This window comes from Myxine glutinosa, chromosome 5 (assembly GCF_964187855.1).
Source record: "Myxine glutinosa chromosome 5, kmMyxGlut1.1, whole genome shotgun sequence".
NCBI classification, from domain to species: Eukaryota; Metazoa; Chordata; class Myxini; order Myxiniformes; family Myxinidae; genus Myxine; species Myxine glutinosa.
This window is the reverse complement of record NC_136265.1, coordinates 52342878-52368879: the sequence shown is the minus strand read 5'-3', so window position 1 is coordinate 52368879 and position 26002 is coordinate 52342878. Positions and strand designations below refer to the sequence as shown.

The following is a 26002-nucleotide window of genomic DNA, read 5'->3' as shown; positions in this document are numbered from 1 at the left end:
AATCGTCTGGTACTCTTATTACCTCTGCCACCAAAGGTGGATGGAGGTTATGTTTTCACCCCTGTCTGTTTGTCCGTTTGTGAACAAAATATCTCAAAGATGTGGACGGATCCGGACGAAATTTGGCAGAGATGTAGCGTATGTGACGAGGATGAAATGATTCGATTTTCGTGAAGATCCGGATTCGGATCCGGCTACTAGAATTTTTTTCAGTGATTCTTCCCCATTAGGAGAGAGGGCCAAAAACGATACATAGCAGGATATCTCAAAAAGTTGTGGACGGACTTTGACAAAACTTGGTGGACCGGTTGGGTGTCTGACAAGGATGATTCAGTTCGATTTTGGTGAAGATCCGGATCCAGATCCAGCTACTAGAATTTTTAAAAGTGATTCTTCACCATTGAGTGATATGGCCAACCAGGCGGAGGTATGCTCTCTACTGAGTGCCGTTCTAGTTTCGTCTTCCCATCTTACTTCACCTCCTGAGATAAGGCAGCAAATCATAAAATGCCAAGTTTTCACAAAACAAATTGGCACGAGCTTGGAGCATGTGACACGCTTCCAAACTGCAATCACGGCCATAGTTCCTCCTTTATTCCCATTTTTTTTGTTTTTGTCTAACTATCGACGACGTATTCTCCCCTCCCCTCTACCCTTATTTGCTTACCCATTTCCAGATACCCTGCACAATTCCCATGGGATTTGGTACAGTGGGAAATCCTCTTCATCACTCCAGCCTCACTTGTTCTTCCTCTCCTTCTCGGTTCCCTTACTCCCCTTGTTCTTCAAATCGCCACAACAATACCTCTGATGATTCGCCATTTAAATTGAATGGTAATCAGGGTATCACGTGACTTAACACCTGCATAACACCTCCATTTATAGACTTTTGTATAAACAATTTTACTCGGTGGTGTAGCACTACAAGACCCCACCGGTTTGGACTGATTTGATGTCTCATGGCTATTCCACATTGAAATAGTTCCTTGTTGTCCCATAATTCCCCTTTTCCTGACCAGTCTTTACTCCTATTCCAATCCCTCTCTATTGTGACCATTCTCTCTCTCTCTTTCCCCCCTCTTCACCGATTTGCGCTGTGTGTTGGCAGTGTGTGGAGCTCATGGGCGAAGGCTGTCTCAATAAAGAACACTTCGATGATCTTGGAGGCATCCTCACAAGCAAGTTTGAGGAACATTTCAAGAACCAGGAATTGCGGCAAGGTCCGTTTTGTACAAACTCGTAAACGACTTCAATTTGATTTTGGAGTATTGTCCACTAGCATTGCTTCCCCGATTTAAATGGAAACTTGCTGCATTGCCACTTGATGTCTCAGCTGCTTATGTTGGAACTTCTTGACTGCTTGCTGGGTAAAGTGCAATTGGCGGTTGACGAGATTGCATGGAGATTAAAGCAGTCCGAGTTAATCATAAATGTTTGGCGATGCTAAGAAGGATCTTCTATTTTGAGTGTAGTGCTGCACTTTTTGTGTATGTAATATGTAGATGCCCCCTTTATGAGACGGCTTGTACGTCCCAACTGATTTGATCCCCAGCTGTTTGTCGCCCCCATCACTCTGCGTGTCACCCTCCTGTGTCTAAAGCTAGTGTTACGGATTTATGTGAATTACTATGCAGGTCTTTGCTTATTAATGTGTAGTCGATTAAAGGTTGTTGTAATTAAAGGGTCAGGAGCCCTTCTGGGGAAAAGGAGACCGGAAACGGAAGAAGAAAAAGACACGAGGTCCTGGAGAAGCGGCGATCTTCTTCTTCCTCGCCCAGCGCCGAGAAGAGCGGGGTCGATATTGATCAGCATTGGGAACGCTGCGTTGGAAAAGCCCGTCTGGCGAGAGGAGTTACCGGCGCGGGGTAATTACCGGGTACGCGTCAAGTTGCCGTGGGTTCCTGCACGGAACCCGGCGTCCGGCACCGTTTACCTCAACGTCTACAAGGACGCGTACGGCAGGCGCCTTGGGCCTCGCACGCTTTGCGAGCCGCGATCACGAGCACCGGCCTCGGTGGGCTGCCGAGGAGGTGTCCGCGGCAGCAGCTGTTCCCGGTACGGGACGTGCACGGTGGAAGCACGTCAGGAAGGGTCCGTTCAACCGCCCACGTGCGGAGATCGAACTACAGGAGTACGGAGACATTGTGAGAGACATTGACCATGGAGGGAGTCGGGAGTGGGGCTCACGTGAGGAATGTATAAGATGGCCATCTTAGAGCTATTGAAGATGAGTTTACATCTTAGTAATGTTGTTGATTGAGCGTTGATTATTGTTGATTGATTGGGAATACATTATCCATTAATCCGGATCCTTGGTGTAGGGGTTTCCTATTGACTTGAATTGTTTGTGTCTTTCATATTGATTGTGTTGCGAAAGCGTATAAATCATATATCTTTCTGGCGGGGTGCCTCCCACGGTCCGGGGGTCACAGAGACCAGGTAGTTACCGGGAGGACCACGTAACAGAATTGGGGGCTCGTCCAATTGAATTCCGGGATTTAAAATTGTATAACATAATAAAATAATAATTTTTATTAATTAAAATTAATTAATTAATTATTAATTGGTAAATTTTTGAGAAATTGTGGTAAAGTCTTGGGTGAAGGTTAACAGGTGTTAACGATAGTCACCATGGCGTTTGTTGCACAGAACTTTGCGGTAACACCGTGAGGCACAGTTCCGAGCGTTACTAAAAGCGGACCTCTTGAAATTGGCCAAACATTTTAACTTGGAGGTCCGAACTAATTTGAGGAAGGCAGAGTTGCAGACCACGGTGATAGTCTATGGTGGGATTAGGAACATGGGACGAGTTAGCCTGGCAGTGGCTACCCGAAGAACCAGAAGACGTTGAGCTCCGGAAACTTGAGTTGCAATTACGGAGCCAGGAACGGATCAAAGAAGAAGAAAGGAAAGCAGAAGAGAGGAGAGAAGAGAAACAAGCAGAGGAAAGGAGAGTGGAACGAGAACTCCAGGAAAGGTTAAAAGAAGAAGAAAGGAAAGCAGAAAAGGAAAGAGCAGAAGAAGAAAGGAAAGCAGAAGAGAGGAGAGAAGAGAAACAAGCAGAGGAAAGGAGAGTGGAACGAGAACTCCAGGAAAGGTTAGCAGAAGAAGAAAGGAAAGCAGAAAAGGAAAGAGCAGAAGAAGAAAGGAAAGCAGAAGAGAGGAGAGAAGAGAAACAAGCAGAGGAAAGGAGAGTGGAACGAGAACTCCAGAAAAGGTTCGAAGGGAGAAAAGCAGAGGAGAGGAGAGCTGCCAGGGAACTCGAAGCAGAGGAGAGAAAAGCCGAAATGGAGTTGAAGGAACGTGATCTGGCGCTTCAGCAAGAGATTAAATTCAAGGAGCTGGATTTAAGGAGAGAACGGGGAGAGGTACCACCCTTGCTGACGGGGTCGACACCCAGCCAGAACACCTGGGAGGTGGGCAGACATGTGAGGCTGGTTCCACCCTTCAGTGAAAAGGAAGTCACTCAATTTTTTCCACACTTTGAGAAAGTGGCTCGACAGTTAAACTGGCCGGAGGAGGCCTGGACCATACTAGTGCAAAGTGTGCTGGTGGGTAAAGCTCAAGAGATTTATTCGGCGCTACAAATGGACCAATGTGCAGATTATGAGGTATTGAAGAAGCACATCCTCAAAGCCTATGAGTTGGTTCCGGAAGCTTACCGGCAGAAATTCAGGAATGCCAGGAAGAGGGAGAGTGAGACCCATGTGGAGTTTGCTAGAGTGAAAGAAAATATGTTTGATCGGTGGTGTGAGTCAAAAGGAGTCGGGAACGACTTCGAAGCATTGCGTGACCTGATGCTGGTGGAGGAATTTCAACAGTGTGTCCACGAGGACATCAAAGTGTACCTGCAGGAAAAGAAAGTACCGAAGTTGTGGGACGCAGCCACCATGGCAGATGATTATGCCTTAACACACCGGATAGGGGTCCACGAACCTAACTCCTCGCCTAGATCTCCGCTGGGGAGGTGTGGAACAGCAGGTGCGGAGAATGACAATACATGGCGGCGGCCTCGAGATGATTATGGGGACAACGCTGATACCCGAACTGTTCGAAATCAGGGGGCTACGGGCCCAAGACAAACTTGTTTTTCGGGGGGCCCGAGGCAGACCACGAGTTTTTCCTCCGGGCCTACTTGCGCTTTTTGCAAGAAACCTGGACACTTGATGTCCAGTTGTTACCTCATGAAAAGGGAAAACCCAGAGCGGAGTCCGACTATTACCACTCCGAATGCGATGGCAAGCGTAAGAAATCGCCCACAGAAGAGTTACCAACCATTTATTTATGAGGGGTTGGTCTCACTCAAGGGAGACTTGACTAACCCAAGACCGGTTAGGGTTTTGAGGGACACAGGAGCCCATAAATCCTTAATGCTTGAAGGCATTTTGCCATTGTCAGAGGAGACGGCAACTGGTGATAGTGTTCGGTTACAAGGGATCGGTGGCTGTGTTAGTGCCCCACTTCATGTCATCCATTTGGAATCCGATTTGGTGTCAGGACCGGTCACCGTCGGTTTACAAGCCACGCTTCCTGTAGAGGGAGTATCTGTGATTATCGGGAATGATTTGGCCGGGGGGCAAATTTATGGTAACCCGAGGGTGGATAAAGAGCCCCGCAGGGGAAATAACACCACCCCAGCTCGGGATGGCGACAAAAGTTCCAAGTTATTTGTAGGGGGACTGAACTTCAACACAGAGGAAGAAGTTCTGACCTCTGTCTTCAACAGATATGGGCCGCTGGTGGAAGTGCGGGTGGTAAAAGACAGGGAAACGCAACGGTCAAGAGGGTTCGGCTTTGTCACGTTTGCAAGCACAAGAGACGCCAGAGAGGCAGAGAAGGATTGGAATGGTAAGGATTTGGAGGGTCGGACCATAACCGTAGGGAAGGCATTTCGTTGACGTCGAGAGGTCTACAGAAGAGGACAACTTGGCGGTAGTTTTGGGGTTGCCAGCAGCCGATATTACTATGGAGGCTCCCAGAGTTACGGCACCTCCCGAAGGAATTAATGCCAGAGCACTGGCCGAGAAGGAGACCGCCAGTCAGGTAACGGCTGGGACAAGGGGTCCCATCGTAACTGTTAGGAGTCTGGAGAAGTTGAAGCACTATATACGGTGGAGCCGCCGAGCCGGGGCTCCTACACGGACTAACCGTGAACGCCACGTTCTTAAAGGCGTCCATGTAATGAACTTTCCTCCCCGGACTAACCGTGAACTCCACATTCCTTAAGGCGTCCCTGTAGGGAATACTCAGCTGGGCCTCCCGAAAAAGTGCTATCGAGAGGTTTAACTTTGGGGCTTTGGTCACCACCTCTTAACCGTCATTCAAGAGAAACTAGAAGTGGTTGACGCTTGGTCCAGAGGGAATTAATCTAGGGGTTTTGTGAAATTTTGTTGCTTTATTTTTAAGTGATAATTGTGCCCGGGGGGGAACTGATGATTTGGGGGGGGGGGGGGTGAGTTATCTGGTTTGTTTATCCAAGTTGGCCGGCAAAGAAAGTTTTCGCTGGGTTCAAACTTTCTTTCTTGAAGGGGGGGAGTGTTACGGATTTATGTGAATTACTATGCAGGTCTTTGCTTATTAATGTGTAGTCGATTAAAGGTTGTTGTAATTAAAGGGTCAGGAGCCCTTCTGGGGAAAAGGAGACCGGAAACGGAAGAAGAAAAAGACACGAGGTCCTGGAGAAGCGGCGATCTTCTTCTTCCTCGCCCAGCGCCGAGAAGAGCGGGGTCGATATTGATCAGCATTGGGAACGCTGCGTTGGAAAAGCCCGTCTGGCGAGAGGAGTTACCGGCGCGGGGTAATTACCGGTTACGCGTCAAATTGCCGTGGGTTCCTGCACGGAACCCAGCGTCCGGCACCGTTTACCTCAACGTCTACAAGGACGCATACGGCAGGCGCCTTGGGCCTCGCACGCTTTGCGAGCCCCGAAGCCGCGATCACGAGCACCGACCTCGGTGGGCTGCCGAGGAGGTGTCCGCGGCAGCAGCTGTTCCCGATACGGGACGTGCACGGTGGAAGCACGTCAGGAAGGGTCCGTTCAACCGCCCACGTGCGGAGATCGAACTACAGGAGTACGGAGACATTGTGAGAGACATTGACCATGGAGGGAGTCGGGAGTGGGGCTCACGTGAGGAATGTATAAGATGGCCATCTTAGAGCTATTGTAGATGAGTTTACATCTTAGTAATGTTGTTGATTGAGCGTTGATTATTGTTGATTGATTGGGAATACATTATCCATTAATCCGGATCCTTGGTGTAGGGGTTTCCTATTGACTTGAATTGTTTGTGTCTTTCATATTGATTGTGTTGCGAAAGCGTATAAATCATATATCTTTCTGGCGGGGTGCCTCCCACGGTCCGGGGGTCACCGAGACCAGGTAGTTACCGGGAGGACCACGTAACACTAGGCCTAAAGGGGTGCTCCGCTGCGTGCCGCTCTTCGTAGACCGTGAGGAGAGAGTAACAAAAAGGAATTGAGCGTGAACACGCTAGCAGTGTTAAATTCCAATGATGTAAAACGACTTGGACTCGCGTATCAGAATGAAATCGTGAAATTCGAGGCGAAACTAGGGAAGTTTTTTTTGGTTCACGAGTTATCAAGTGACCACTATATTCGTCATGTGTGTGCGTCTGTCTGTGTGTGTGTCTGTCTGTCCGCAGCATAACTACCCGATGATATCATCCGATCTTGATGAAACTTGGATGGGAGGTTGATATCATGATCTAGTTGTCCTGCCTGGAGTGGGCGTATTGCGCCCATTGTGGGCGGAGCCACGCCCGAAAAAGATGTCTTTGTAGGGGGTAATCGAGTTCAAGCTACATCTTCTCCGAGGGGTTTGGTGGAATCTGACAGCGGTTTCGATATTTGGTTAGGCCAATGTCATGTCTCTCCTCACGGAGCTCGATTTTTAATTTTTAATTTTTTTCTTTTCATTTTTCACCGAATTTTAGGTATTGCGTAGCTAACTAACCTCATAACTGATTATACATTATTTTCTATCTCATTTCAAGGTCAGTAACTTTCGTTTTGACATTTCCGGGCCTGGCCTGTCCGGGCTTGTTTCGGTTATAGTAGTGTAGCAGCATAGCAAACCTGTTGTGCATTTTGTGATACAAGCACCAAATTTGGCACAAATGTACATTAATATGTTGCGAACATTTTCAGATATTGGGCCACTTGAAATTCCGTAATTTTTTTTTTCAAATTTTTTCTAATTTCAAATTTTTCGGGTGACACCGTCACAATTTCGGTCTTCGAGGCCGGCCGATATAGTGGGGCGGCTTAGCCCAAATATTCAAAAGAATTGTGCATTTTGTGATACAAGCACCAAATTTGGCACAAATGTACATTAATATGTTGCGAACATTGTGTGGTCAGCAATGAAGACGAGAGTCTGAATTACATGTATGCAAAAGACCTTGTGAACCAGTGAAGCAAATACACGGGTAAGCATGAATTAAATCTAGGGCATGATATAATTTCCATGATGTTTACCTCTACACTCAATGGTGGAAGGAGGTAATGTTTTGATCCCAGCTTGTCTGTATGTCTGTTTGTCTGTTAGTCCACAAAATTCCAGACAAAGCTTGTAGTAGTGGTAGTTGTAGTGGTAGTGGTGATAACAGAAATTGTTATATAGAACTGAACTTATATTATTATTATATGCAGAAAATAACTTCATTTCTATATGCCCTGCAGTGGACAGGTTAATTGGTTTATGCACTGAAGGGGTCACCCTGGTGTGCACTGCTGTGTTCTGCCTCACTGAGTTGTTCAGGTATGATGTACTCAGCACAAGCTTCCGGTCGGCCCGGAGGTGGGGGTGCGGGGCCTGTCACGGAACGTCAAAACAAACGGCCTGCCGGGGCCGCCCAAAAGTCGGGCGTGAGGGGCGCGTCCACTAATGGAACGCCTCTCGCTTCCCAGATCGAGGGCCACGTGGTCAGGAGAACCTCGTCCCTTCCGGTCACACTTTGCCTATCGGCCGGCCTCGAAGACCGAAATTGTGACGGTGTCACCCGAAAAATTTGAAATTACGAAATTTGAAAAAATTTGAAAAATAAAATTACGGAATTTCAAGTGGCCCAATATCTGAAAATGTTCGCAACATATTAATGTACATTTGTGCCAAATTTGGTGCTTGTATCACAAAATGCACAATTCTTTTGAATATTTGGGCTAAGCCGCCCCACTATAGTCCGTCCTTTGTCATTGAATACCACTCGCTCGTGAACCATCGTCGTCTCCTGACCTGTTATTGTTTAATTACTCCGGTCGGGTTATTCCCAGCTAATTACGTTACACGCTCTCGCATTGTTTCCTCCACATTGGCGACGGCCTGGAAATGGGAAGCAAAACAAACTGGGCCTCTTGGGGCTGCGTTCACTCATTTTGGTTTTGGACATTTTGTCATTTTTGGGGGGTTTTTTTTTTTGTACTTCCAGAAAAACGAAAAGATGAAGACTACGATGAGCAGGTTGAAGAGAGCCTACAGGATGAGGTTTGAATGTGTGAATTTTTTGAATTTTCTTGAACTGCGGTATTGCCTGTTGGATACCAGGGTAGGAGTTTAGAATATGGCTCGGGACACACACAAACAAGCCCACACACACAGTCTCTATTTGAAAGACCCAATGGAATGTTCAACATCCATAAGGAACTGCTCACAGACAACAGCCGGCTCACAGTCCCCTGCAAAGGAGGATGTACACGTGAGGCCATGGGTGCCTTCAAAGCATTGGGATGGCAGTTTACAGTCGGATGCTGTTGTTCGGCAATCAAACCCGGATTGAACTCGGAGGGAAGAATGTTACCTGTTGGCTTGTGCTTGTCAACCCGATTCGATTCTGAACTCGTTAACACAACATGGCGTGTCGTTGCCTCAATGTGTGTTTTTTATGCGTCGCTGGAGGCATTATGTTTTCGGTTTGTCCGTCCTTGCATCCGTGATGGGTTTTTGTTGCCGTGATAACTTGAGAATGGCTGAAGAGATCTAAGTAAAACTTGGTACAGATATCGCTTTGATAGATTCCGAATTCACTTTATACCAGAGGCCTCCCTGAAAACTGAGGCCCATACCGTTACAAAGCCCCATGACGCGATCGTTAGAAAGCTTGGCATTCTTCATACAGGTGTTTAACTGACGATTTTGAATGCAGCAGAATTTTGAGTGACTTGGTCCAACCGACAATCCGCCGTCCAACGCAGGCGTTACTTCCTCTTTACCATTCACAAAATCGAGGCAGTATTATAATTTTCCCGTAGGTTTGCATTAATTTGAAGCAACCTTTACATAATGTATCGTCTCCGACAAGCATTTTTGTCTTTCGGGGAGGAACAGACGGACAGTATTGGCCTATTCAACACACCGTATAGAGAGAGTATCGTGAAATTCCAAAAGCATCATATTTCTTAACGGCAAATATTTTTTTTGTTTTTTTGTTTTATTGGGAGCGTTTGAAGCAGCATTCTGTTGCCTTATACACCGCCCAGGTTCAATATTTTGGTCCGATTGTAAAAATTATAATTTTCCTGTAGGTTTCGATTAATTTGAAGCAACTTTTACTTCATCAATTTTTTTCTCTCCGAGGAGCGTTTCTGTGTTTCAGGGTGGGACAGACAAACGGCATTGGCTTAATATTTCGGGTCAAGAGGTAAAAGGTCAGAGTTTGTAAAAGGTTTTTGTTACTGCGATAACTTAAGAATGCCTGAAGGGAACCAAGTCAAACTTGGTACAAGGATGTATCATGATGTAAAGATAAATGGATTACATTATGGATGTACCATTGTAGTTATAAACCATTAAGAGTAGTATTCTAATTTGTAAGGTTCTCCTTCACATGCTCCTGGATTCCTCCCGTCAGGACGAAAACGATGTTTACGTACTGAGTAAAATTTCGGATATCCTCCACTCCATCTTCAGCTGCTACAAAGCTAAGGTTCTTCCATGGTTTGAGCAGCTGCTCCCTTTCGTCGTCAACCTCATTGTGAGTAAATAGATTCCCTTCAGGAAAATGTTGTTGCACGTGTGTTTGTGCTTTAAACGTTTGATGAGAGGTCAGAGTCGACGCTCCCGTCCACTGTCAACGCTGCCGTCATGAGGGGAGTGAGCAGTGCCTGTGTTTTGGCTTCCTGTAGGGGATTGTAAACACCATCCAATAGTGTGAGGTGGGATGTAGCAGCCGCAGCCCATACTTGAAGAGCAGGGGACCGTCATGTTATGCAACAAATGGGTTTTGGGCCTTAAAGTTAACAGTTGTTAAATGTGTCAACCCTGGAAATGTTAGTTACTTACGATATTTGCTTTTTATTATTTTCTCATTTATTTGCTCTTTAATACTCCAATATGGCTGGCAGGATGGCCCAGACTCTCGAGGTACGCACACTCGCCTCTAAATTGGCTTGGCTGGGTTGGAATCCCGGCCCAGCTATAAACTGTCATGCGGGGCGATTCATCAATGTGCGTGCCGCCTCTCCGATGGACGTTAAATGGGTGTCTCATCTGTCAGCATTAGTCTGTGGACGTTAGAGATCCCATTGTGTCCTACACAGAGTAGGCGAGTTAGGCCAAGTAAAAGAAAAAAAATGTTTCTCGTCCCCGCCCGCTTCCTTTTTGGTCGTCGCCTACTTTTATTTACTATTTAATACTTTTTTTTTTTTAATATATACTTGTTTTTTAAAAAATCGTTTGCGAAGAAACTGCGAAATACACAGCACGATATCTCAAAAAAAAAAAATTGCGAAATTTGCGTTTTGCGAAACATATGCCATTTCAGTTAAAACATATATTTATTTGCTAATTTGGAAATGAAATTGCAGGCCTTTCGGTAACAATCAACACTGGCATGTTTCACATTACATTGGACAAACTATAGAGTCTTTAAGTCAGCCACAGTGGTCATTCAATTCATGGCAGCCATCTTGGAAAAAAATAGCAAAAAAAATGAAAATAGTAAATAGTAAGGGCCTCCCTCCTCCTTTTTTCAAAAAAGTCCGGACGAGAAACTTTTTTTTTTTTTACTTGGCCTTATAGCCGGCACCCTGGCGAACTTCCAATTTCCTGCCCTAATCTACAGAGGGCACTGCATCAGCGGCACAACCGTGCCCTCAGGAAATTATATTACCCAGCAGCCTTGTGTTGCATACGAAAGAAGGAGACGAAGAAGAAGAAGAATACCTTGCTTGTATTGTCAATGAAACGTTCTGTACATGTTTTTTTTACTGACGCTTGTTTTGCATCTTATTATTTAATTTGTCATTTTGATGTCATTTTGTCATAAACTTCTTTACCTGCACGCACCTCCCCCTCCTCCTATCCCCCTGTAAATAACTCAGAGCCAGGCGCACCCTTGGGCCGATAAGCAGTGGGGCCTCTGCATGTTGGATGATGTCCTGGAACACTGCGGCCCAGCCTCGCTGCCATTGGCCTCGTGCTTCCTGCAGCCGATGCTGCTTTACGTTTGTGACACGAGCCCTGAAGTACGTCAGGCCGCCGCCTATGGCGTCGGAATCATGGCGAAGCACGGTGGTGATGGCTACAGACAGGCGTGCGCAGGTTAGTGAAAATCACTCGCATACCTGCTCTAAGAGGTAACTTTCGACTCCTTGAAAAGCATTACCTTCACTCTGAATAAATAGACTTTAATGACATTGAAGTTAATTAAATGCCCCGCAATGTGGTTTTTTTCTCTCATGCAGCCTGCACACTACTTTTTGTGGCCTCGGCCTACATTGTGCAAAAGTGAAATTATTTTTCCGCGTTCCAGGCGTTTTAGGATTCTGGTGTCGTTACTCTTATATTAATTTGTTTCAATCCTCAACCCCCCCTTTCACGTACAGAGGCATTGCCATACCTGATGCAGGTGATTCAGGCCCCAGATGCACGCAGCAAGCGGAACGTGACCGCTACAGAGAACTGCATTTCGGCCGTGGGCAAGCTGCTCCGTTACCGCTCCGACTGCCTCTCCTCCGAAGAGCTGCTTCCCCATTGGCTGTCGTGGTTGCCCATCACGGAGGACAAGGAGGAGGCCGTCTTCTGCTTCGACTATCTTTGCGATCTAATTGAGAGGTTTGTCTGCAACGATGGCCTCGTGGAATGTGTGCTTTCCTATTTTGATCGACCGAAGGCTGGGCTTTGAAGCTTCACTCGCCCGAGTACGTGGACACGGGACCGGCAGCTTTGCACCTCTTCCAAGTGGTACTCCCAGATGCTGCATCTCCTCTGTGTCTCATTAAACGTCCTTAATTTCTCACATGGATGCGAAGATCTGTGCCATTCGCCATCCTCACTGTTCCACTTGCACCGCTAAATCAACTGAAATTCCCTTTTTGTTCCAGTCTTTTCCCTCACCATACGTGTTTCTTTGGGGATATGGGAGGATGGAGTTTGGGCAGCACTGCCTTAAGATAATTTTGTTGCCCGTTCCGTTGAGTGCATTGAGTTTGTGATATTAGACATTGAAAATATTGTTAGAACGAGATACTCACAACAGACCAAGACCTGCCAAAGTATAGTCTGATGCTTGTATGGAAAAACAAAAACGTTTCCTTTCCAATTACAAGTTGAACAAGAAAGAGCAATTGGAGATTGCAGACCCCCACCAGGATGTTTTCAGTGGTTTTTAAGGCTTGTGATAAAAACAAATATAGCGGCCGAACCACGTGTCCGATGACGTCATCGTTAATTTTTTTGTTCTCCACCAATTTATCCCGAGATGACGCTCAAGAAATTTCATCTTGATCGGATGAAGTTTTGTACTTGTCGAATTACGACGTCATAATGGAGGCACATTTGACATCATCATTAACATATTTTATTCCACATGGAGAGTTCTTTACAATGAGCCATGTCTCAATTTTTTTCTATGCAGCGCTTTCGGATATATAGAGGTGCAAAGGTTTTCGGTTTTTCCATGATGGCGGCCGAACCACGTGACCAATGACGTCATAATTATCATTTAAAAAATTCTACAGGTGGAGTTGCACCAATGGTGAAAATTTCCTGTCAATCGGACCAACAGTACAGAGAAAATCATGTTTATTCTGTGCGGACAAACAAACAAACGGACTCGAATGCAATACCCTCTCCTCTGGCGAGGGTAACTAGAAGGGCACTTGGGAGAGCGCATTCTTCCGCCAGGCTGAACAGTTTGTTTTGTATCCTGTTGATGGGCCAGATCTGGATTCGGACCTGAACTAAAATCGAATCGGCTTGTTCTTGTCGCCGAACAAACTCATCCACCAAGTTTTGTAATAACTCGTCCACAACTTTTTGAAAAATCATGTTATGTAATGTTTTTGGCCCTATCACTCAATGGTGAAGAATCACTTAAAAATTTTAAAAAATTATCGTGTCCAGATCCGTATTCAGATCTTCACCAACATCCTCGTCACACACGCAACCTGTCCACCAAGTTTCGGCCGAATCCATCCATAACTTCTTGAGATATCATGCTGTATATTGCTTTTAACACTATTGCTCAATGCTAAAGTATCACGTCAAAAATTCTCTGAACCAAATTCGGATCTGAGAATTTTAAAAGTGATTTTTCACCATTGAGAAATGGGGCAAAAAACTATATGGCACGATGTCTCAAAAAATTGTGGACGGATTTGGACAAAACTTGCAGGACAGGTTGGTTCTGTGACAAGGACAAATCAATTCGATTTTTGTGAAGATCCAAATATGGATCCAGATATGAGAATTATTTATTTTTAAAAGTGATTCTTCACCATTGAGAGATTTAGCCAAAAGCGATATATAACATGATATTTCAAAAAGTTGTGGCCAAGTTATGACAAAACTAGGTGGATGAGTTGGTAAGGTGACAAGAACAAGCTGATTAGATTTTGGTTCATGGTGGATCCAGTTCTGACCAATCAGTGGGATACAAAACGTAAACTGTTCAGCCTGGCGGAGGTTTGTGCTCTACCAAGTGCCATTCGAGTTTGTAACGGAATTGTATAATTGACCGATGTCTGAGCCGATTCCTTGTATCGCTATCATCTTGCCTCTCCCGTTCACCCCAACACGATTCTTCTTCAGCCATGAAGCTATGATGGTTGTTTTGTCTCAACAGCAACTGTCCACTGGTGCTGGGGCCTGGCAATGGCAACGTTCCACGCATCCTGGCAGTCATTGCAGACGGTGTTGTTGGGGAAGCAGCGAGCGAGTCGAGTGAGTGTACAAAGCGTCTCGCCAATGTTGTGCGGCAAGTGCAGGTGAGTTGACCAAACCACTCAATTGGACATTGTTAAAGTTTCAGCTTCTCGTCTGTGAATTTAGGTGTTGTCTGTTGTTTAGGTGTCTTGTCTCACAAAAATGTTATGTTTTTATTATGACTAATAATGTCCGCTCCCACGGGGAACGAATCATGATGTCAATAGCCCCTACCTGCTTGAGCTGCTTTTTCTTCATGTGGCAGCCTGACGGACGGGTGTCCTTTTCGTAACAGTGACACCCGTTCCCTCGGTTAAACCACTTGTACTATTCTCCATGTGCAGGCAAAAATCGCAAGCCATCTCTCCATTCTTCCTGGGTGAATTCAAGAATTCCATTCTTGCTCCCCCTTCCTCTTCCTTAACGGTATGGTCCTCAAACATCCGGGGCCCTCGCTCAAACTTGACTGATCTCTCCATACAGGTTGCTTCTGACAAACCAGACTTGATCTGCTTAACAGAAACTTTCTTCCTTCAAGACGTCTCTGATTCCTTAATATCTCTCCCTGGTTACTCCCTCCTCCGGTATGATAGACCTGAGCCACGTCCTGGAGGTGGGGTTGCTATCTTTATCAAAAACTCTCTTCCTTACTCTCCCTGCACTGCCCTCTCTCCACTTCACCCCTGGGAGTACCTCTGGCTACGACCTCCCCGTCGCTCCCACCTTTTGTTCATATGTGTGTTGTACCGTCCACCAAACAGTGATGACTCCATATACATCTCGCAGTCTGATAACATGGACCAACTTATATCTGCTCATCCCAACTCTCTCTTCCTCATATGTGGTGATTTCAACTGTCATCATGCCAGCTGGCTGGGTGTGGGTACCTCTCTCACCAGCCATGACACCTCGGCAAAGGACTTCTGTGACTCACTGGGACTGACACAATCTGTCAATTTCCCGACCCGGATATCAGTCAACGGAGCATCTTCTCTTCAAGACTTGGTTATGACAAACTTCCCTGCAAATGTCTGCTGCTCTTCTTCTGCTCCAATCGGTTCATCTGACCATATGCTTGTTAAAGTGGACATCTCTCTGGCCATTCTCAGAGAGACTCCTCAGCGCCGACGAGTCTGGCATTTCACTCAGGCCAACTGGCACGGTCTTCAAGCAGCCATCAATCATCTGGACTGGTCTCCCATCTCTGACATCAACTCATCCTGGGAATTCTTCCAAAGTAAACTGCTCTCTCTCTCATGCACAGATTTATCCCATCTCGTCTTAAGTCGTCATACCCTTCCTCCCGTCCATGGTACACGGAATCTTGTGGTGAGGCAGTTGCCCTGAAACAACTTGCCTTCACCTCCTGGAAGGCTAATCCAACTGAAGGCAATCTCATTTCCTTTCAAAAAGCTCGGAACAAGTGTGTGTCTACCCTCAGGAGAGCCAGGAAACAATATCTCTCTACTCTTAAGAGTGAACTCTCAAACCTGTCTCCCTCTTCCAAATCCTCGTAGCGTCTTGTCAAATCTGTTTCTGGTGTTTGTTCCCCCTTCATCCCCTATACACGGCTATACAGCTGACTCCGCACATGACAAAACTGAATGCCTCAACTCTGTGTTTGCCTCAAAATATTGTGTCCCAAATCCGTCTCTCTCTGTACCCACCGTACCCAGTCGTACCCAGCTGCTCCTGGGCTCTATGTCCTTCTCTACTGACAAGGTGGAGAAGTTTCTGTCAATCCTAGACTCTGATTCTGCCACTGGACCAGATGGCATCAGGCCACGGGTCCTAAAATCCTGCCCTGCTGCTCTTTCACACCCTCTCTCTGTTCTCTTCACCCTCTCTCTGTTCTCTTCACCCTCTCTCTGTTCTCTTCACCCTCTCTCTGTTCTCTTCACCCTCTCTCTGTTCTCTTCACCCTCTCTCTGTTCTCTTCACCCTCTCTCTGTTCTCTTCGCCCTCTCTTTTGCTCAAGGTCATCTGCCATCAGCTTGGAAATCGGCCAACATTTCCGCTTTACACAAAAAATGTTCAAAAACAGATCCTTACAACTACAGACCAATCAGCCTGCTCCCAATTATCAGCAAATTCATGGAATCCATCATTGCTTCAGATATCAAATCCTTCCTCTTCTCCGATGGCTTGATCTCTGATCATCAATTTGGATTCAGACCAGGTCATTCTACTCTGGACATGCTGCTTCTGCTGTCCCAACAATGGATGGAGGTTCTCAATGTCAAACAGGAAATCAGAGCTGTCTCCCTTGACATATCACGTGCCTTCGATATGGTCTGGCACCCCGCTCTGCTCACCAAACTCTCCTCCTATGGTATCCATGGAAATCTCCACGCATGGCTTGCGGACTTCCTCTCTGGTCGTAGTCAACGTGTGGCCCTGAATGGATTTCTCTCATCTCGTTTTCCTGTTCAGGCTGGAGTTCCCCAAGGCAGTGTTCTGGGCCCTGTCCTTTTTCTGGTCTTCATCAATGATCTCTCCGACTCTCTGGAAAATCCTCTCTATCTCTTTGCTGATGACTCCACTTTCTGCTGTTCCATTCCTCATCCCTCCGATCGGCAGTCTGCAGCCTCCTCACTCTTTGCAGACTTTGGGAAAATCACAGACTGGTCAAATAAGTGGAACATGCCTTTCAATCCTGACAAATCTCACACTCACCATGTCTCTCCGAAAAGACCGACTGGACAATCCTTCCATCTACTTTCTCAACAATCCTCTCCAAGAAGTTCTGTCGCTCAAGCTCTTGGGTCTCACAATCTGCCATGATCTTTCCTGGGAAAACCACATTTCCAAGCTGGCCTCCAAATCCAGTGGCCGACTGGGCATCCTCCGTCGTGCGAAGTCCTTCCTTGGCACACCTGAGCTCCTCACCACATACAAGGCTTTCATCCGCAGCTCAATGGAACACTGCTCTCCCCTCTGGGCTGGTGCTCCTGCCTCACACCTCGCTTGGCTTCACGCTGTTGAAACCAAAGCTTTCAGAATCATTGGAATCTCCCGCGATGAAGCTAACTCTGAGGGCCTTTCACTCACTCACCACAGGCAGGTAGGTGGTCTTTGTCTTCTTCCGACTCCTCTCTGGCCGAGCTCCCCCAGCTCTGTCTGTGCTCTGTCCCCCAAATACAACAACAGGTCGCACAATATCTGCCAGCAACCCTCTTCTGGTGAAGCTGCCAAAATCAAGACTCTGCTTACCTTCACTCTTTCATTCCTCTTTTTTCCCACCTCTGGAACAAACTCCCCCACTCTCTTCAATCCCACTCCTCCTTCCAGGTCTTTAAAACAACTGTTCACCACCATATCTTTCTTCCCCCATCCAAAACCTTGATCTTTTCTACCCCCATGAATTCACCCCAGATCCACTTTTCTGCCATACCGACTTCTTTCCTGGAAGTCCTAGCTGTGTCCATGTTGTTTTTACCTCTCCCTCCCACCCCCACACCCCTTCCCATGCCTCCTCCCCCCAAGCCCTCTCCCTCCCACAGATCTCCCGATGTCTCTGCTCTCAAATGTTGTGCTTGTGTGCTTCCCCCTCTCTTCCCATCTTGTCTCCCACTCCCTTTATTATGTCTTTTGTGTCCGTTTGTTTTTTTAATGTCATTATTGTTAGCTCTTACACGAGCCTCGATCTTGTATACAAAAAAAAATAAAGACTGGAAACTTTACACGTCATCGACTAGACCTGGCAATTAAAAGTTGATCAAAAAAATTTAATCGGTCACATGGTGTGGCAGCCTTAATGGATTGAAGGAAAATATTATATAATTATATCTCAGATGATGCGAAACTTCATAAATGTCATCTAACACCAGTGTTGCATATAATTAGAAAATTATGACGTCGTCGGTCTCGTGGTTTGGAAGCCATCTTGGATTGAAAAACGAACCTTATCCGATCAGCACAAAACTTCACAAACGTCATCCTCTACCCGTACATATGCAGAGTGTACATTTTTGATGTCATATATCACGTTGTTTGGCAGCCATATTAGCTTGAAAGTCGATATTTTAAAAAACCCTTTCTCCAAAACCGCTTCACCGATCGATGTGAAACCTGTCATGTCTGGTAAAAATGTGATGCTTTAGAACAGCTGAAGGCATTTAAATCAAACTTGTTTATTTTTAGGACAGTGAACGTGGGCATCTACCCGTTGTCATGGGCAGGGACTAAGCAGAGGTATATTGGCGACACAGTTGCATTGTTGTAGTTTTCAGTTGTGTTTTGATCCCTCTTTGTTCTGGCTCTTACATGAGCCTGACTTTGTGTACAAAAATAAATAAATTAGGATCTAACCATTGTTGCCTTATTGTCTACCAGCTTGTGTGTGAGGCTGACTGCCCCATCTGCTTTCACTCCCTTGAGAGCATTAAAAATTATTTTTTAACAGGGTCTTAGGCTTGTGGAGGAGCTGCAGTACCAATCACGCACACACGCACGCGTTCAAACGGAGACATTGGACAACCCCAGACTTGATTTCAAACGGTCATGTGACCTTGGTGGAAGTGACATAACCTCCTTGGGCACTCTGGGTTGATGTCACTTTGAGTCGAGTCACTTCTCTCTGCAGTTGGTTGGGCAATCAAGGAGAAATCCACATCCATTCCATTGCGTGCCAACCTATGGTTGTTTGTCCATGTTTTTCCTCTAAATGTTGAATGTTAAGTGAGAAAGCAGCACATGCCATTTTAAAAGTCCTTTGTATGCTCAGTCATGGTGGTGTTGTTATAACCCTGGAGATGACGCTGTAACCCTGGAGATGACGCTGTAACCCTGGAGATGACGCTGTAACCCTGGAGATGACGCTGTAACCCTGGAGATGACGCTGTAACCCTGGAGATGACGCTGTAACCCTGGAGATGACGCTGTAACCCTGGAGATGACGCTGTAACCCTGGAGATGACGCTGTAACCCTGGAGATGACGCTGTAACCCTGGAGATGACGCTGTAACCCTGGAGATGACGCTGTAACCCTGGAGATGACGCTGTAACCCTGGAGATGACGCTGTAACCCTGGAGATGACGCTGTAACCCTGGAGATGACGCTGCAACCCTGGAGATGACGCTGCAACCCTGGAGATGACGCTGCAACCCTGGAGATGACGCTGCAACCCTGGAGATGACGCTGCAACCCTGGAGATGACGCTGCAACCCTGGAGATGACGCTGCAACCCTGGAGATGACGCTGCAACCCTGGAGATGACGCTGCAACCCTGGAGATGACGCTGCAACCCGGGAGATGACGCTGCAACCCGGGAGATGACGCTGCAACCCGGGAGATGACCCTGCAACCGGGGAGATGACCCTGCAACCGGGGAGATGACCCTGCAACCGGGGAGATGACCCTGCAACCGGGGAGATGACCCTGCAACCGGGGAGATGACCCTGCAACCGGGGAGATGACCCTGCAACCGGGGAGATGACCCTGCAACCGGGGAGATGACCCTGCAACCGGGGAGATGACCCTGCAACCGGGGAGATGACCCTGCAACCGGGGAGATGACCCTGCAACCGGGGAGATGACCCTGCAACCGGGGAGATGACCCTGCAACCGGGGAGATGACCCTGCAACCGGGGAGATGACCCTGCAACCGGGGAGATGACCCTGCAACCGGGGAGATGACCCTGCAACCGGGGAGATGACCCTGCAACCGGGGAGATGACCCTGCAACCGGGGAGATGACCCTGCAACCGGGGAGATGACCCTGCAACCGGGGAGATGACCCTGCAACCGGGGAGATGACCCTGCAACCGGGGAGATGACCCTGCAACCGGGGAGATGACCCTGCAACCGGGGAGATGACCCTGCAACCGGGGAGATGACCCTGCAACCGGGGAGATGACCCTGCAACCGGGGAGATGACCCTGCAACCGGGGAGATGACCCTGCAACCGGGGAGATGACGCTGCAACCGGGGAGATGACGCTGCAACCGGGGAGATGACGCTGCAACCGGGGAGATGACGCTGCAACCGGGGAGATGACGCTGCAACCGGGGAGATGACGCTGCAACCGGGGAGATGACGCTGCAACCGGGGAGATGACGCTGCAACCGGGGAGATGACGCTGCAACCGGGGAGATGACGCTGCAACCGGGGAGATGACGCTGCAACCGGGGAGATGACGCTGCAACCGGGGAGATGACGCTGCAACCACGGGGGTGGGGGCAGGGGGGGGGGGGAGTCGGTGTTAAATTTACCCGAGGGGGGGGGACTCGGTGTTAAATTTACCCCTCGAAGGGGAAGGGGGGGGGGAATCCCATGACTGGAGGTGAATATACCAATTCCAAAAGAGTGCAATTTTAAACCCAGATCCTGGACTGTTATCTGAAATCACTGAAGACATCATGGCACATTTGAAAACCTTCAAAGATCATTTCACTGGCTACTTTGCAATGTACATGATTCCTACAGAAAGCTGCATATCAAGAACGTTCACCACTGATCTGACTGAGATGAATGATGACGACCCAGCGAAATAAGAGCTGATTTATCTTGAAACTCTCCCGGTTTTAAAAATGAATTTGAAAGAGTGGGAGTGAATTTTTTGATGAAACTGACAGATTCATTCCTACCTCTCACTCAGCGTTCCTTCCAAGTGGCCGTTCCTTTCGTCACCATGTATCTCTGTGAGACTAGGTTCTCAGCCCTGATAGCGATGAAAACGAAGGCCAGGAACTGCCTGAAAGCTGACGAAGACATGCGAGTTGCGTTGTTAACAAGAACAACTCCTCGAATAGTTAAACCGATTGAGAGGAGGCAGCAACAACGTTCCCATTGATACTCCTGTTTTTGTTGTTTTAATTGTTTGTAATACTGATTGACATGAGTGTATTGCACAATATTAGGATGATAATAAATGTTGTGCTTTTCTGTATATTTTGTGCCAGCATTGCATCGGCCAGTCGATGAGTTTAAATAGCTCATGTGGTGGGGGTAAATGGCTGGTCATGTCGAGCCTAGCTCATGAGTATATGGCGGAAAAAGGGATCCAGAGGGAGGTTTGGTTAAGCAAGGACAGGGAGGCCTTAAAAAACCACCGTTTAGAGGCCATTTTTCCCCGCAAAGCGGGGGTTGGCCTTTTCGGGGACCGTGGTAGTTGTTGTTTTTTTGGTCCCCTTTTTGAAGCAATGTTTTACGGCCGGATGCCCTTCCTGCCGCCAACCCTTTTTGCCGCCTTCAACGACAAACAGGGAATTACCAGTGAACTGGTACTGGCCTTAGATTGCAATAAATGTGATAAGATCACAGACAAGATTATCCCTCGTATTGTTTGCATAATTTATGTTTGTGTGTGTGCGTAGATGTCAGGAGAGCTGTGGACCGTTTGCGTCGGACAACTGAACGAGGTACAACAGAAGGCATTGGTTGACCTGCTGGACACGCTGTGAAGGAGACCATTTCCAGCCGCCCACTTTGTTCTCCTTCCTCGCTTTACGTCATGTTTGAGCAGTTTACCACCAGCCGCTCCATAGGAACAGTGGCATATTTAAAATGTTTTTTTGTTGAAGCTCAAGTCCTCTCCACTGAGCCTCCTCACCCAGTCTGCCCTTCATCGTTAACCGGTTCCTCTCGATTTGAGTTCCTGTACATCCCTCATTTCTTCCCTAGCTTGTTCTGCGACCATGGGACAGCGATTCAATTGTTCGGATACGCAAGAAGCACCAGATCTCTCACACAAGTTGACGTTTGCACACCCCGGATGGTAAATTCTTCATTACAATATTTTTAAAAATCGAGTTCTTCTACCTTGAAGCGTCCGCGGCACCAACTTTGCCCGAGTTAACCCAGCCAGTAAGAGTTGTGTCCTTTTGGACGTTTTGCGTCCAGCAGCTTGGTACAGCTGAGCTATTTGTACCTAACGCTATATGCACTTTCAGACAAATGCAAGCAAGGCCAAACAAATTCCACTTTTTTTATTTAAAAAAAACATCTTTGTGGATGCGGCGTTTTGTCATTGGTGGAATTATGGTGGCAGACGGTGGATTGAGGCGCAAATGGTGATCGGATTACGTGGAAATAAAAATTTTGAATATTCATTTGAATATTTCTTTTCAGGCTCCCCCTTCCCTTCCCCTTCCCCTTTCACACACACACACTTTGCTCTCTTTACTCACAAGAAACTGTTCTGATGTTGGAAAAACAATTCTGCCCCAAAGACCCAACACTTTCACGTCGTTCGCTATAGTGCAGCGGCATAGCAAACCAATTGTGCATTTTGTGATGGAAGCACCAAATTTGGCAGAATGATAGAATATTATATGGAGAACATTTTCAGATATGGAACCACTTTGGAATTCACCCCAATGTGGCCGCCATATTGGATTTCAAAATGGCGGCTTAAAAATCTTTAATTACAAATATTTCTGGTTCTATACCAGCTACAGCCTTGATTTTAGTGTCTGGATGTACAAACTTGAGGTCAAGGAATTGAATGGTTCTACTTAGAAGTTGATTTACTGACGCCATATTGGATTTCAAGATGGCGGAAATTGATTTACTGACGCCATATTGGATTCCAAGATGGCGGCTTCCGAAAATCTGCTGACCGATATCTCTGGTTCTATGCCAGCTAGATACTTGATTCTGGTGTCTAGATGTACATTTCTGAGGTCAATGAATTGAATGGTTGTATTGAAATATGTTTTAATGCACATAAGCAACTGATAATCCCATATTACGTACATTGTATACACACGTTCAGCAAGAGAACCAGCGAGCGTATTGCATCAAGTCATGCCAAGTGTCACAGTTCCAACTCAATGTGAGCAGTCACCATCACAGGCACACAGTGCTGTGCATTTCAGAGCCGCTTTCTTGCACTTGCATCTCCCACTGCAACCTTTTTCGCACCCACAACAGATGAGTTCATAGCAGGATTTGGCAGCTTCTGGTAGTGTTGTCCACAGAGGATCGAACTGTCCGTCATTGTCCACCCACCCCCAGTCGCATGGTGATGGGAGATAGCAGTGTGGGACAAGAGACTGTCCCCAACAATGTCCACCCTGGTAAGTTGCTCTCTTCACGTGTTGTACTAGGGCGGCCTGTGTTGGAGGTATTGCTTCAATGGATCGAGATTTCTTTGCAAAGAGTTTCTTTCTTGCCAGATTCACCTCAGAACATGTGCATGTGCGGTCGTACAGAAGCACTACGTATCTCTCCAGGGTTGCCAGTGTATCCTCAGAGATCTCACTTGGTGCAGATGCCAGGTCCAGGAATGCATTGGTCACTTCTGGAAAAGTTTCCCATACTGCCCATGCTGTTTTCTTACCACGACCTGCAAAGCTCGAGACAGTATCACACCCTGTGATTGCATGGAAGATTGGCAGTGCCTTGGCTTTGTCTGGTCCCAGGGTAGCAGACAGCTCGTGTGCTGCTATGTAGCAGAAGTTCTTTCCGGTTCCAAACGCTAACCAGAGTTCGTCCACTACCTCATTAAGCTCCTGGGCCATCCACACAGCGAGAACCACCACATCTGTGTCCACGGTGCGGATGAGTACTCTGCGGTGTCCAGATTTCATAGCAGCTGCTGCGTGGAGCATCATGCGCGTGTCTGCTTCCTCGTGATTGCACGGGGCCAAAGCGGCTGTGTCTGCACATGGTGGTACAGCAATGACCTGTTGGTGTAAGCATGAACAATACCGTGATGTAAATTAAATGTGAATTCCTTTGGTGTAGGTGGTCACGAATAAAACCTGACATGAATCTGCATAACATTTATTAATTTATTTCAGTACATTATTTCAAGTACATAAATACAGGGCAATTATTATTATTATTATTATTATTATTATTATTGTTATTTACTTGGCATCAAACACATGAAATCATACAATATGACATTGCACATATAACAGTAGCCTGTTCGTGTACACTCCCCCAAGATGCCAGGAAAGAAAAAAGCAATTCAAGAACACTATGGCCAATAGGCCTTTCTTAACAATTTGAGGGAGTGTACCGTGGACAGCTAAAGATTATATATACAATACAAAATATTCTTCCGAATAGATAATACAAATCGGGATTATATAATCAAAATTAAATTATATGAAAAGAATACACATATGTGGGTAAGAATTTACTCTACAACAGCATAAATCAATAATACATTGTATAATATGTACTGAAACCACAGAAGATTGTACACACACTCTCAAACACACAAGCAGGCACGCACCCACTCTCACCACCCAGACACATACACACACTTTCACTAACACACACTAACATACATCATGCACATTACCTGTTCACCGTCAGTAGCAATCAGCTGTTTGTCTGGCACATCGATGGACTCCGTGACCTGCTTAGACAGAAAGCTGAAGAGTTCCTCCTTGTTCTCGTCGACACGGAGGAAACTGTGCCAGTTGCCTGGTAGGAGGGCAGAGCCAGTGACACGTCTGCGTATTCCCTTGCCTCTGTTGGTCCTTGCAGTTGCCTTCAGGCTGCCTGACTTTGCATAGCGGTCCCACACTAGATCGAGACGAGATCGATGTTGAAGCTGTGACATAATGTATGGAACGAATACTTTTGTGGCATAGTCAAGAAATGTTTTGGTCTGGCCTGGGCTCAGCATTTGAACTATTACAGCTCCATCGAGGATCACAGAAGATACTTGTGGTGGGTCCGACTTTGTTTCGACAAGCTGTTCTAAGGGCTGCAACAAGTCAGCTTTGGAACCAAAGCGGAGCTGTCCATTTTGCGAGAGTGCTGGCGGATGTGCGCTGTTCTCATGTTTGAAGAACTGCTCGAGACCCCCATCTCTGGTTTGGCATGCGATGTATAGTCTGGAGAAGAGCTCTGAATCACTCTTTGCAGAGGCTACTTGATGTTTGCTCTTCTGGGCAGCTTTGACCTTGATGGATGAAAACAACGGGAGTTTGTTGCGTTTGATGACATCATTGAGTGGCTTGGATCTGTCTGCCAGACGTTCCTTCTCAAATGAATGGAACTGATCTCTCCCAATCTGTAAAGCTGTACGCACAGTATCTACAACAGCTGGGCCCAAGATCTCCAGTGTGCCCAGGACCAGCAAATCTGTGCTTTCTTCTTCAAAGGGGCTGCCCATCTCTTCGATGACTGTTGTCAGTGCACGGACATCTTGGACGAACTTCTTCTGCACACTGTCGGTTTGCTCATGGTGGTGGGTGTGCTCTCCCCTTTGGCGCAGTTGCTGTGAGGTCTCAAATTCTGTGATGACCCGAGCAACTTCGGGGCCAGCGACCATCCACCGTCGAAGGGCACTTGGATTTTCAGTTAGGCCCACTGCCCCGCCATCGCCTTTGACCGTGGCATTGTTTTGTTCATGAGCCTGGTCTAGGGAGATGGCGGAGAAAGCATGCCTAGTCTTCTTGGATGTGAAGTGCCCCGCATGGAACTTGGCAGCAACATCTGGGTGTTTCTCTGCAATGCCAACCATGTCCCTGATGTGGACTGGTAACCAGCGAGCATAGTGGATATGGCCCAATGCAGCGAACCATGCAGCTAGCTCTGGTAGGGTGTCCATGTACAGCGTGAAGTTGGACTCTCTCAGTGAACGTATGTAGAGGAGTATACAGAGCTCCAGGTTAAGTACAGTGGCCCAGTACTGAAACTGTGGACATGCCGCTGCTCGCTGGTCACACCATGCCTCGAACTCCAATGGTTCCTCATCTCTTGCAGTTGCTCTTTCGTTGTATATGTCATATGCACGATGCTGCAGTATGTGTAGGGCAGCAACAGTTACTTGGTGGGCGCGTCTTGTACGGCTGACGTGAGCTGCACGCAAGAAGGAGTCTGCTGTGCCAGCTGTTGCTATCTCTGCCTGAACCAATGCCTGTGTCCAACCG

General features: G+C 47.0%; 2 protein-coding genes across 4 annotated transcripts in view; one reads left to right on the top strand and one right to left on the bottom strand.

Annotated features, from left to right (window-relative positions):
- The window catches only part of IPO5 (importin 5), a 72225-nt gene extending 50012 nt beyond the window's left edge, over positions 1 to 22213 (top strand). For all 3 annotated transcript variants that reach the window (XM_078778064.1, XM_078778063.1, XM_078778066.1), the window contains 7 exons: positions 1109 to 1220; positions 8448 to 8503; positions 9867 to 9989; positions 11338 to 11557; positions 11842 to 12070; positions 14082 to 14223; positions 21479 to 22213. In XM_078778064.1, the coding sequence (XP_078634190.1) occupies positions 1109 to 1220; positions 8448 to 8503; positions 9867 to 9989; positions 11338 to 11557; positions 11842 to 12070; positions 14082 to 14223; positions 21479 to 21565 (969 nt within the window). In that variant the 3' untranslated portion in view covers positions 21566 to 22213. The remainder of the gene's footprint in view (positions 1 to 1108; positions 1221 to 8447; positions 8504 to 9866; positions 9990 to 11337; positions 11558 to 11841; positions 12071 to 14081; positions 14224 to 21478) is intronic.
- Positions 22214 to 22795: 582 nt separating this feature from the next.
- On the bottom strand, positions 22796 to 25418 carry LOC144892022 (uncharacterized). Its single transcript, XM_078777175.1, has 2 exons — positions 24421 to 25418; positions 22796 to 23791 (listed from the first exon to the last, which is right to left on the bottom strand). Exons 1-2 carry the CDS (start codon positions 25399 to 25401, stop codon positions 22934 to 22936), a joined length of 1839 nt encoding a protein of 612 aa, XP_078633301.1. The 5' UTR covers positions 25402 to 25418; the 3' UTR covers positions 22796 to 22933.
- Positions 25419 to 26002: the final 584 nt, after the last annotated feature.

Excerpts from the sequence above, each read along its gene's own strand:
- LOC144892022 (XM_078777175.1), bottom strand. The coding sequence starts at position 25,401 with ATGGTCGCTGGCCCCGAAGTTGCTCGGGTCATCACAGAATTTGAGACC. Across the intron at positions 23,792-24,420 it reads TTGCTACTGACGGTGAACAG|GTCATTGCTGTACCACCATG; the intron begins GTAATGTGCATG and ends TTACACCAACAG.